At 47.4% G+C, this 13,573-nt stretch overlaps 1 protein-coding gene across 3 annotated transcripts in view; it reads left to right on the top strand.

Annotated features, from left to right (window-relative positions):
• Rftn1 (raftlin, lipid raft linker 1) overlaps window positions 1–13,573 on the top strand; it is a 190,679-nt gene that overhangs the window by 100,383 nt on the left and 76,723 nt on the right. For all 3 annotated transcript variants that reach the window (XM_026785793.1, XM_026785792.1, XM_005359680.3), the window contains exon 4: window positions 8,514–8,622. In XM_026785793.1, coding sequence (XP_026641594.1) covers window positions 8,514–8,622 — 109 coding nt within the window. The remainder of the gene's footprint in view (window positions 1–8,513; window positions 8,623–13,573) is intronic.

Genomic DNA, 13,573 nt, shown 5'->3' on the forward strand with positions numbered 1-13,573 from the left:
GTAGGTGTGGGTACCTGCATGTATCTGTATTTGTGTATGGGCGCATAGATGTGGGTACCTGTGTGTATCTGCATTTGTGTATGGTGTGTAGGTGTGGGTACCTGCGTGTGTCTGCATTTGTGTATGGGTGCGTAGGTGCACCTGTGTTGGATAGAGGTAGCGAGTCCCTGGAACGGGAGTTCTAGGTAGTTGTGAACCAGCTGATGTGGATACTGAGAACTGAACTAGGGTCCTCTACAAGAGCAGTACACATGATTAACCACTGAGTTATATGCCCAACCCCTTTGTGTTTTCTCTTATTACAGAATGTGTGTGTGTATACATTCTACATATGTACATATGTATGCACTTCTGTGTGTGTTGGTCATATATATACACATATATGTGTATACACATACATAACATTAAAGGAGGAAAGAGACCAGTAAGAAGTGGGAGATAGTTGGGGGAAACAGTATAGGGTAAATATGAACAAAGTACAGTGATACATATGTATAAAAATGTCAGATAACTCATACAATATGCGCATGGCTTTGGAAAGCCTGTGCGTTGGTTGCAGACTAGGATAACAGTGCTGTTCTAATCACCCATCCCCAGACACCACAGAAACGGCTGGCTCAGCTCCTACAGAAGACCTGTGTTGGGCACAGAGTGAGGTTAAAGTGCCAGACATATTGAGATATAGCTTGAAGAAACTTGGAATTACCCAAAGATAGTTTGAAACATACACAGCCTTCCACTATAGTAACAAGGAGCCCCACTTCAAGTGTACTTTCCTGCCTTGAGATGTCAGCTCTGGATAACACAGGCTTCCGACGGTCATGGAAGAACGGTGCTCATTCCACTTGTTTCTCATCTTCTCGATGCGTTAACATCTTGTTTGTATGCTTTGTGGCGTATGTGGGACTTTAGCAACACATTGGTCACACACGCTTTTCCTGAAAGGGAGGTATGGTTGAAATCATGTGGAGACAGCGAACCCAAAGGAAGCCCTGCAGTCAGACTGTGGTTCCCGAGAAAGAGGTTTGCTGCTCAGAGAGGTCTGTGGCCCAGTCGTGTCAGCATCTCCTGGGAGTTCCTGAGAAACTCCAGGTTCTCAGACCCTACGCTGATGTGGAAATGAGAATCTCCATTTCAAGTAGACTCCAGATGGGCTCTGCATCATTTAAGTTAAGGACGGAGCTAGGTGTATCTTTCTAACATGAATATACATTTGGATCAATTTTTGAAAACAATTTGCCTTTATTTGATGTGTATGAGTGTTTAGCCTACATGTATGTATGTGTACTGCATTTATGTGTGTGGCCTGTGGAGTTCAGAAGAGGGTTCTGGATCCCCTGGACCTGGGGTTATGGAAGGCTGAAAGCTGCCATGAAGGTGCTGGGAACTCGGAATCCAGACCCCTGCAAGAGCAGCAAGTGCTTTTAACACCTGAGCCGTCTCTCCAGCCCTGGAGCTGATGAAACTTTCAAGTGAAAGCTCCACTCTCTTGAGTTGCCCTGGACACATTTCTGCAGTGACCTCAATGGATGCTATAGGTGCAGAGCATGGCGGTCCTATGCCCATTCTGGGTAGGGCAGGTGGAGGGAAGAAGAACTTGAAAAGCAGAAATAGCAGTAGACTTGGGCTTGGAAGCTGTAATTGTGTGCAAACCAAGGCTTCCTGTCACTCAACTGACTGTAGCCCATACAACTCTTGAGGCTCACTAATGGGTAGCTGTCCTTGTTATTTCTGTGTGTCGATGGGGAACTTTTTCTGAATCGGGACTATTTGATTTTACTCAATGTCCTGTTCCGGATAATGTTGTTAATTATGCATTACTATGAATATTAGCTCTGTGATTGATGTGCATGTGTGTGCACGTTTGTGTATGTGTGTTTCATAAGATCCTGTAGGAGTCCAAGAGAACAGGACTCTTCCTATGGCTGTTCCCTTTCTTCCTGTAGCCCAGAACACTGAGAGAAAGGATTTTCATTTACATTTGGCCTTCCCAGGCAAACAGGCCTTGTGTTAGATGTTGGGTGGCTTACCTAACAGAGCCGGCTCTGACTGTAAGGTCTGAGACAAGATTTTCTCACTGTAGTATGTTGATGTTCCCCTGTGACAGGCACCCACTTGGCAGCACACAGCTCCTTGAGAGTGTGTGGTGATGATGCCATCATTTCCAGAATGTTCCTATAGATACCAAGCCCTTTCTGACAAAGGCGCTGCCAGAGCCAGGAGGAATCAGAAGAGGCAGCAGCCTGGGGTCTCGTTCTCCTCTCTCTTCCCCCTGAGCCCTGATGCCCGGTGCTATATAGTGATAAGTAAAGATCCACGGGGATTTCGCCCCTTTTTTTGCCATGTTTTCCTTCTCAAGAATTTTTAAACCTTCGGCACTGGGGAAGCTGAACTCCGGCACTCTTGTCTCATGGTTGCAGATTTGTCTGTTTTGCAAAAATAGAGCATACGAATCAAAGGATATCTTTTTTCTGATTATTCTGAAAGCATCATAGGAACATCATGGCTTATTCTCCTTCCACATTGTACCCACTGAAGACAGGGCCAAGATACAATTTCTCTCTCACTAACTACTCTCTCCTTGGAAATCTTACTATTCTTCCTTCAGCACACACTGTGCCACTGGCTTTAAGCTTCCTGTCAGGATGAAGGCAAGTTCTAGTTGTCTTTGCAGCCTTGCTCCCTGTTACTTTAGCCACCCAAGAGACAGCCTTCCCTCAGGTTCGCTCTAACCAAGCATCTGCTAGGTCCTGATGACTTACTATTGAGCAGCAAGTACCCCCGTGTTCATGAAGCTTTGCCACACTGGCTTGTGTTTCTGTCTTGTTCCCATGTGCCTGTCCTCTAGCCAGAATTTCACACATTCCCACTGCCTCTGGCCCTGCGACTAATTTCTCCGCAGCCTCAAGGACTCTACTCTTCTCCTTAATTAACCAGAACTTCCTATCCTAAGCAGTCGAAACAAGTCTAATATGCTTCTTCCGTAGGTAGTTTTTTAAAATACCTTTATGTTATAAATGTGTGCACATGCATATAAGCATGTACCTGTCTGTGCGCTTGTTTCTGCGTGTATATGCAGATGCCTGCAGAGACCAGAGGCATCAGATGCCCTGGAGCTAGAGTCTCTGGCAGCTGTGACTATCAGATATGGGCGCTAGGAACCAAACCCCGGTCTTCTGCAGGAGCAGGAAATGCTCTCAACTGCTGAGCCACCCCTCCACCCCTGAGACTCTACTTGGTGTCAGTGGTCACATGTGGCTTGCTCTTTATTGCATAATCAACCTGCTTCTTATACAACCCCGGCACACAAACCCTCGGGAGGCACTGCCCACAGTGGGCTGGGCCCTCCCACATCCAGCATTAATCATGAAAATACCCTAGCTGAGCTGCCCGCAGGCCAACCTGATGAAGGTGTTTTCTATGTTGAGGTTCCCTCCTTTCAGATGATCCTAGCTTGTGTCAAGTTGACGAAAGGCCAGCAGCATACAGACTGGCTCATCTCTCTCTCTGCCATTTCTCTAAGACAAAACTAGCTGTTCTGGTCATTCTAATTGAATCTGGTGTTGCTTTGGAGGAGGAAAGAGAAAGGCTTGGCTCTGCTGGGTGAGTCTTAACCTCTCTTCGTGTTTCCCAGAGGGAACGAATTTGTTTTGACAACTGACTTTTAGAAACTTTTTATCTGGCTGGAGAAACGCCCCTATCTGTCTTGGTTCCTATCTCGACTTCTTACCATTATTTCTAAAAAGAGCAGAAACAGCCCTGCTGATGAACTGCACCATCCCTCTCTCTCTCTTCTTATGACTGAAGTTTAAGCTCTGCCTCCTGGTTTAGGAAAGGGGAATCATTTAAACTTTGAAATGACTTAGGGTATGACATCTATTACTTAGATACTGAAGTGAGATCTGTTACATGTTTATTACTTAATCATCATTATATCCTAACTTTCTGTCATGTGCCTTTTACCTAAAGAAATAGTGAATAATTTTTAAAGATTTTTAAAAAGCAGCTTTAAATTAGATCTGCCCCCAGGAGACCCAACTCAGCTCACAAGTTATTCTTACTTTGTAGGAAGAATTCAGGGGTTTACTATTTTGCCTGAAGTCACCTCAGATGTTTAATGCAACATGTGGAAACAGGATTTACTTAGAAGTATGAATTTTTAATGGCTTAGAGAGGGTGATTCACAGGCCACGATGACGAGTGCAGACATTCTGTCCTCTCTAGTACCACAGACACAGGAGAGGCCCGTGCAGTGGGAGACCAGAGAGCTCCCTTAAATTTCCCCAAGGTTGCTTCTGGGAATCAACCCAGAAACTTGATATTTTTCTCCAGAGGAGCCCAGATATCCTGAACCAAGCCAGCAGAGTAACTCGAGAGTCTGCCAACTTAACAGAATACACAGATAGTAAAGACGTACGGATACCTTCAGACCTGTTTCCTAGAATGGATTCTTCTTGGAATTTGAAAAGAAAACGCAGATAGAGAGAGGAGGAGGAGCCTGTGCACGCAAACAGTCGACAGTGTAACTTCTCCCATCCTCAGTGACGAGCTTCTTTAATTGACTTCCAGAAACAAGTCCCGTCACATAGCTGCCGCAGGAGAATTACTCCAGTGGCTTCCTTACTTCTCTGAGTTCTTAAAGCATGAGGGGCCCTGAGACTGTGGGGATCTCAGCTGGTCCCAGCCGTTAACTCCTTGTGGATGCTGATGTCTCCAGCCAAGGACTTGAGAGTCGTGATGTGTATCCTCCCTCCCTCCCTCGCTTCCTCTGTCCCTCCCTTCCTTCCTTTCTTTTTAAGACAGAGTCTTGTTTCGCCCACACTGGCCTTGAACATGTACTGTAGTTGAGTATGGCCTTGAACATCTGGTTTTCCTGCCTTCACCTCCTGCGTGCTGGGATTTCAGGTATATCGTGCCTGGTAAATGCAGCAGTGGGGATTAAACCTAGGACCTTGCAAATACTAGGCGAATAATCTCCCAACTGAGTCACTGCCCCACCTCAGATTTGAATATATTTTCAACTGTGTAGCAGACATTTCTTCATGGATTTCAGCTGGGTATGTCACATTTAACAGATGAAACTGAATTGTCAATTCTCTCTTACCCTGCCAAACCCGTACCAACTGAGCTATTCTCCATCATGATCCTGGCAAGTCCACCCAGTCCCCTAACTACAAAGACACTAATTCTTGGAGTTCTCGCGTCTGCTTTCTTCCTTTTACCCTCTACCACCAGAAGGTTGTCACGAAGATTCTGCCTTGAGAACAGAACCTATTGCTTCTCACCATAGCCATCCCACTTGGCGTGCTAGCATCTGTCTGGACCGCAGCTGGCAGGGAAAAATCCTTTTAGTACGATCAAGTCCTGTCACCTCTGTGCTCGGCGCCCTCCGAGGATTCCTCTGTGCTATTGATTAAGGCTCTGTTTGCGCTGTGTCCTGGGAGTTCTGTGTTGTCCTGCCCCCCTTCAGTCTCTAACAGAGAGTCACTCACCACTGTCTACCTACCATGAGAGCAATTGAAGCCTAGAAAGTTTGGAGATGCTGTCTCAAGGCTTATGGTAGGTAAGGTACCCTTCTATCTAGCTCTACATCCCTCAGCTTCTGAGCTACAAGACCACGTGTGAAGCTTGTGCTGGAGGCTAATAGAGGCATGCCGTAGTGACCCAGCCTAAGCTCGCATGAGAAGAGATCCTCAACTGAGCAATTGCCTAGCTCAGGGTCCTTGACTGTTAACTGATATAGAAAGTCTCAACTTACTGCCGGCCGCTCCTGAGCACTGTAAGAGAGGAGCAAGCTATCTGAGTGCAAGTACACATGATTAGACCTGTTTGTCTTTGTTTCTCTCTGCCCTTGATTGTGGATATGATGCGATTAGCTGCTTAACTTCCTGCCTCGACTTCCCCTCAGTGTGTCCTAGACTATGACCTGAAATGATAATCTTTTTTCTTTTATTAACATTTTTAAATGATTTTTGTTGAGCTCTACATTTTTTCTCTGTTCCCCTCCCTGCTTCTCTCCTCCCCTACAACCCTCTTCCAAGGTCCCCATGCTCTCAATTTACTCAGGAGATCTTGTCTTTTTCTACTATTCATGTAGATTAGATCTATGTATGTCTTCTCTTAGGGTCCTCATTGTTGTCTAGGTTCTCTGGGATTGTGATTTGTGGACTGGTTTTCTTAATGGCCATTATAAATAACTGCATGTAACTGACCTTAATGCCCATGTGAGCAAGAGCTGGGATGTATGTATGCTTTCATGTGTGTTTATGTACACACATTAGATCAGCATTAGGTATTGTTCAAAGTACTGTTTGTCTTGCTTTTGGGGGATAGATCTCTCACTGGGACCTGGGGTTCACTAATTAGACTAGGTAGTATGGCTGGCCAGGGATTTGCAGGGATTCACCTGTCTCTGCCCCCTTATGCTGGGATTATAAACCCTGCCAGGCCTGGATTTTTATGAGGGTTTTGGGATTGAGTCAGGGCTATTCCTCAGGCGTATATGGCAAACTCTGTAAGGACTAAATGTCTCTTAGAGCTCCCCTCCCCCATCGTGGTCTTCACTATTTGAGACGTCACTTAGGACAGTCTATCATGACCAAATCTCATTCAAAGGTCTGGAGTCTCCTGACTTAGTTTCCCTAGGGGAAGAAGTAAGAGCATGACTAAATCTCTGAGCAAGCATTGAAACAAGATGGCTGGCTTCTAAGCCAGTTCACTGTTAGAACTGGTTTGTTCCAGATGGGCTGGTTTGAAGTCAGCCTATTCTATTATGTCTCAAACATGACGCGGCCCCAGAAAGGATATGGTTCAGGAAGCAGAACAGTAAAAATAACCTGTTGAAGTCGCTTACTCAACCACAGTCTCACACCTGGGGGATGCCAACTCCTCTTTAATTATTTCTCTTTTAAATTTTATGTAAATCATATCCTGATGGTTAATAGAAGCATAAATTGTCTTTCACTGTACATGAAAACCTTGGCGATTCATTTTAAGCTATCATAACAAATATGTATTTACGTGTACTGTACTGTGTGGTATGTGGGTTGTGGGATGTGTTCGTGAGTGTGTGTGTGTTATGTGTGTTGTGTTTGAGTGTGTGTGGTAAATGTATGTAAGTTTGTGTGTATATATGGTATGTTATGTGTGTGTGTGTGTGTGTGTGTGTGTGTGTGTGTGTGTGTGAAGAATGCCTCTGGTAGAGGAGCCTCATTGTGCCCAGAAGGCCCAGTTCACTCCTCAGCTTGTGCAGAGCATCTGGGCAGTGTGGTAGGGAGCTCTGTGACCAGCCACCTAGGATAGACAACATCCTGAGTTGATCTTTCATTGTACCTCATGTCACGTCAGGTCTGCTGGGCCTAGGAAGCTCCTTCCACTTCTGACACCATGCAGCTTCCTGGGTTCCCCAGGCCCATGCTCTTCCCACACAGAAGTCCTCAGAAGGATGCCTGTGAATGAGTGGCATCTCCCTCTGGTGGCCATTTGCTCATGTTGCTCCTGATGGCCCTGCCTGTGCAGAGTGAGGGTGGGTCCGGTGGGGGTGCGAGGGAAGCCGACTCAGCCATCAGGAGGTGGGGTGAACCAGGCATGCCTCGTAGTCTACCTTTTCAGTGTGTGTGTGTGTGTGTGTGTGTGTGTGTGTGTGTGTGTGTGTGTACGTATACCTCCACATACACTCATATGTGGAAGTCAAAAGACAACTTGTGGGAGCCTGTTTTCTTCTTTCCACCATGCGAATTCTCAGGGATTGCACCCAGGCTACCAGGCGTGGCAACAAATGATTTTGGCCTCTGAGCCACCTCACTGGCCCAACACCGACTGCTTTGCTTTAATCTTTCATTTTGGTAGATTTTTGCCAGCTTCTCCTCTGTAGGGCTTGAGCCCTTTAAACGCCTTCCAAATTAATTTTCTAAGTGATCTGTGAATATTGTTTCCTTCACTAACAGATGAAGACCTCAAAGCTACAGCTCAAGTCACTTTCAGTCACCCTTACCCTGCTGCCCCCAGTCCCTGTGCCCCAGAGGCCTCCCCATCCAGAGCTACTGCTGTGATTGGCTGTGTGTGTCTCTTCCTAACTCTTCCTAGTAGATGAAGCCAGTGGAAGTCACCTGAGAGGCCCCTCCTCCCAGACATCTTTGTATTGTCTGCTGTATAAGCCACACTGCCTATACCATCATTCTATAAAGTCTTATTCGGAGACCAACTCTCCCTCTCTTCCCCTTATCTCCTTCATCCTTCCTTTCCTTTTTCTTGTCCCACTTTCTCTCTCTGTCCTTTCTTTGGGATCCCAGGCTGGCTGTAAAACCTCGATGCTCCTGGGTTAGCTTCCCAAGAGCTGAGAACACGCATAACCTTCTTGGAGCTCTTTCAGTGACATGGAGATACATACATAAATTGTTTTTCAGCAATGCTTTTTGTCAGTTACATTCATGAATGATTTGGGGGCTTCATTAACCTGTGATTCTTTTTATAAAAGAAGACTGTAGAATTTCATGCTTTGTTTCTTCCTTCAGGTCTCAGAAGACCGAGCTTCACAATGAAGGCTACATCTTGGAATTGGATTACTACACCTCCTTAGACCACCTGGAAAACCAGAAGCTTGTCCCAGAGTTTATTAAGAAGGTGAGCCTCACAATGCATTGGGAGATGCGGGCTCACATAGCAGGGGCCTGAGTGGACTGCTGGAGAGCAGGCAGAGGGTCAACCACCTCACAGACGACAGCTTGGGGGGCTCTGGAGCAAGGTGGCTCTACTGCCCAGGTTGAGGCGACCTCATGTCTTGTCTTGTAGGGCCCAAGTGGGATCCCGGCCCACAGGCCTGCAGACTTACTACCGGATACACTCAAGCCCCCAAAGGGTCTGCCCCCCACCCCAGATGCCACCTCTCCCTTGTTCTGGGAGGACTTTGTTGCTACAGCCCCTTTCTTTCCTGGCCAGAGTCCTGAGGCCACAGGTATACTATTGTACCAGGCAACATTGCCTGCCTGCAGGGACTGCCGACCACCAAGAATTATGCTTGGTGGTGAGCTTGTTCTGTGTTGGCAGTGGTCATAAGCTGTTTCCACCCAATTTGCAGGCTCTATTTGAATTCTACATGGCATTTGCAGCAGAAGGGATGTCTGCACTTCAGACATGTGCATCGTGTTCGCTCGTATGGTAGTCTCCCACGTATGCTCTCTTGTGTGTAGTCTTCCATGTGCTGCCAAGAGCCCTAGCAGTGTTGGAGAGTGCGAATGCTGACGTATGTGCACAGGCCATCATACAATATTCCTATGCACTGTGGCTGGCATGGAACAGCCTGCCTTGTTTGTTTGGTTTGTGTGGTCTAAGCTGGCCTCAAAGTCACTGTATAGCCAAGAACGGCCCTGACCTTCGGATCCTCTTTGCCTTCATTTCCAGAGTGCTGGGTTTCTAGGTGTGGATCACCATGTCTGGTTTCTGTGGTACTGGGGTAGAACTGAGAAACTTGATCATTTTAGGCAAGCATTTTGCCAAACTGAGTTACAGATCTCACTGTCGTATGTTTTATATTAAATTGTGGTGTGTGTGTGTGTGTGTGTGTGTGTGTGTGTGCGCGCGCGCGCGCGCGCGCGCGCTAGTAAATCTTGTTGACTGTTTAGAACTAGTTTCTGGGCTGCAAAGAACAAACTCACTGTGGTGGTGACAGGTGGGCACAGCGGGTGAACACTGCCAGGAGGGAGCAAATGAGTTGACCCACAGGCCAAAGAGGCTGTCAGGGTGGTTCCAGGGTAGGGAAGGTGCTGAAGCTGAGATGGGAGGGGTCAGGACTCCCCTGGTCCAGCTCGAGAAGTCTCCAAGCACAGGGACTAGCATCTATGAGAGACTGTGGGGGCACCTGGAACCAAAGCATCCTACATAGAGGCCATGTGAAGTGGGGACCAGAGAGAGACAGCCCTCAGCAGAGACCTCTGCTGGGAACATCGTGAGGAATTTTGCAGAAAGGTAGAGTAACAAGATTGTCCTTTAGCGGGTGTTTGTTTTCTTCCTTCCCTTTGCCTTCAGCGTTTGCTGAACATTCAGTCTCCCAGACTCTGGCATGAACCACTCATGTTGGAAGGAGCCGGGAGCCCTATAGACCAGGAGTCAGATGAGCTTTCAGGTTCAGGTTCAGGTTCAGGTTCAGGTTCAGATCCTGCTAATTTTACTAGCATGCTGGTTTTTTCTACTCTAGTAGAAGGTAGGTGATTATTTAGAAATGGAGGTGGCTTGGTCTGTGTTGACACATGTATGGATGCAAGAGCAGTGTCTTTCTAAATCATGAAGTGCATACATATATTGGTAGGGCCATCTTTGCAAATAATGCTCTAATAAAGCTGGATGAGGACACCCTAGAGACTGAAATCCCATGATGACCTGAAGCATGGGAGACACATGATGGCAGCTCCGTTGCTTGGGGTAGCTGAGGGCTGTCTGGGGAAGCTGTGAGACAGAGACTCTAGACACTGTCTCCAGTGTGCTCATTTCAAAACTAATTATAGGTGCCCTGGCCCTGACCAGACCAGACCACCGGGTGGTAGGCCCATTGCATCAGATGTTCAGGAAGCAGGGCCCTGTTTTATGGGCTGCTTGGCTGCTGTGCTTCCTCAGTGCAACATCTGTAACATCTGTATAGGGTCTAAGCCCTGGAGGACGTTAGCCATATATTATTTAACTTTTAACTTCTCTTCTTATCCCAGCATTCTTTTCTATATGATATGTATATAGTATAGGCACCACTGTCTGAGGAGTCCGTAATTAGTTATAATTGACACCTGCTCATTCTGTGTTTAACAAACATACAGAATATATGCTAATGATAGTTAATGACTGCTAGGGGAAGGGGAGTGGGTTTTATTGTTCTTTGCCATTCAGGTAGGCCGAGCTGAAGGCATACCCTGGCTCCCATGGCTTGATGTCGTTACTTTCTATCTGGGTCATTATTTCTGTGAAATAATGGCTCCTGCTCTTAGGCCAAGTAGATTTGTCTTCAGATAAGATAGTAATTAGCCTATTTGTCATTATCCTGTCATGTGATGTAGCTCATATTCTTCCCTGCATATTAGAGCTGAATTCAAACCAAGCAAATTTTCTCCCTGAAGAATAATGTCCCAACATTATTTTCCCACCAAATGTTTTAAATTAGTGGAACCTTTGGCTGGAAAGTGTGACTAGAAGGGGATCTGGACAGTTGGGAAAATGAAGTCCTGTTCTCTGTGTCTGGAGATTTGCTGACGATGCTGTGATTTACCACCCCGTAGTGATCCTCATTCGGGGCTAGGAGGCTGTGCAGAGGTGAACTTCCCTTCCATGGGCCCCCGAAGCTCCGAGTGCCCTTCTGGTGTGGTGAAATCTGGGTCATTGCTTTCTGGTTCCCCTCTCATATCCTGCAGCACAGCAGCCAACGGGTCGGTATGCAAATGATTAACTGTGGACCACAGAGCAGCTCAGTTGCCCAGTGTGGGACAGCTCAGCAAGACTGTTTCCAAGGCCCGGGGCCAAGTGGGCAAAGGAGACGGGGGAGTAACAGTGTCCTCTGAATTCTCTTGGGGCAAGGCCTCAGCTCTTGTCCCAGGGGCACATCCGGCTGTCTGTGAAGCCCTTGAGCACATCCTGTTCCCGGAGGAGAGTGGAGGAGGCCAATGTGAAGGACCTGAATTCATAAGATTGTTCAGGCCTCTTCACCCTCTCTGGACTTTTTTGGGAAAACCAGAAGAGCAGAAGCCATGATTGGCACCCAGAATCTAGGCCCAGCTTTAGTGTGATGATGCAAGAGGCTGGAGTCAATGACACAGCTTCCTCTTATCCTAAGGCCTTGCCTGGATCTGCGATTGCTGAAAAAATGGGGCCTGGATCTATCCTTTCCAGGGAAAATAGGCCCCTGGTGGTACAGAGAAGCCAAGTGAACTTGGGAAAGGTCTTGACAGGCTTCGGATGAAGTGATAGCTCTGTAAAGAGATGGGAGCGGGAGGTGGACAATGCCATTCCCGTGGGGAAGAGTGTGGAAAGATCTACAGCCAGGTTCTGTGTCCGTGTGGGGCAGATACATCGGGAATGGGGTCTCTTCCCAAGGCCAGGTTCTGTCTCTGTGTGGGGCTGATGCATAGGAGTGGGATCTCTTCCCAAGGCCAGGTTCTGTGTCCATGTGGGGCAGATACATCAGGAATGGGGTCTCTTCCCAAGGCCAGGTTCTGTCTCCACGTGGGGCAGATACATCGGGAACGGGGTTTCTTCCTTTTGGGGCAGGGCTGTTAAAATCAAATGGAAGAGTCTTGCCATAGCCAGTTCAGCTGGGTTTCCAGCGAGGATGCTGGGAATGTCAGGGAGCCTCAGAGCAGGAATGCACAGACAGCAGGATGGCACTGGCGACTCATGGCAGATCTGTAATGCCAGCACGCAGGAGGCTAAGGCAGGAGCATCGGGATAGCCTGGTCTACATGGTGAGACTGTGTCAGTGGTAGCTTTTGCCTAGCACGAATAAGACCCTGGCCCCAGATCCCAGCTCCAGAAGAGGAGAAAGAAAGCTCAGTGTCCCCTCCCTTCTCTCTCCTTTCCTTTCTCACAATCCAATTTTGGGGCTCGATAGCTTTGAGAGGTAGTCAGGTGTAATCACCATGCCCAGGTTCCCTGGGTCAGAGCTCCCTCATCTTGTCTGTCCCTGTGCAGGTGACCTTTGCCCTCAGACTTCCTCCCTGATGATGAGCCTGAGATTACAGGGTCATTCATGAACTAGGCATGTGTTACACTGAGTAAGAAAAACTGTGGAGAGACCAGGGCAGCCTGGGCGTGAACCAGTGGAAGAGAACACGTGATCAGACATTCATTGGACTACGTTTGAGAAACAGCACTGCTGATGTCTCGCTAAGGGGAAAACCTGATGGTTTTGAAGATCTGGGTGAAAACTGAGCAGAGCCCTAGGACTGATACTTTGCCTGCGGCACAGAGATGGCTCAGCCTTTCTCTCCTAGGAACTCATTGATTATGCAGAGTGCCGTTCTACTAGCGAAGTCAGAGTCTAGTTTCATTTTCTTAAAGATTTATTTTATGTATATGTGTCTGAGGGTGTCTAGGCGCAGTGTGTCTATGCAGCTGCCCTCAGTGACCTGAGAGAAGGTGTCTGGTCTCTCGGAACAGTCCCAGGTGGTTGTGAGCTGGCAGATGTGAGACCTGGGAATCTGTTATAGTTTTGGTTTTCAACTTAACCCAAACCTAGAGATAGCCAGGAAGAGGGACCCTCAGCTGAGGACTCTCTAGGTCAGGTTGGCCTGTGGTCATGTCTGTGGGGCATTTTCTTAGTTGTTAATTGACGTGGGGGGGGGCAGCCATGATTATGCAGGTGGCCCAGTACTGTCGAAAATGGATTGAACACGTCAGAGGATACAAGCCAGGAAGCAGATTTCTCCGGTGGTTCCTGTGTCTGCTCATGGTTGAGTTCTGCTTTGACACCCTTCAATAATAGATGATAATCAGGACGTGAGGCCAAATAAACCCGCACCTCCCCAAGTGGTCTGTGGTCGTGGTGTGTATCACAGCAACAGAAAGTAAACAAAACAAAAATAAAACTCCAGTCTTGGTA

This window comes from Microtus ochrogaster, linkage group LG2 (assembly GCF_000317375.1).
Source record: "Microtus ochrogaster isolate Prairie Vole_2 linkage group LG2, MicOch1.0, whole genome shotgun sequence".
In the NCBI taxonomy this organism is placed as follows: Eukaryota; Metazoa; Chordata; class Mammalia; order Rodentia; family Cricetidae; genus Microtus; species Microtus ochrogaster.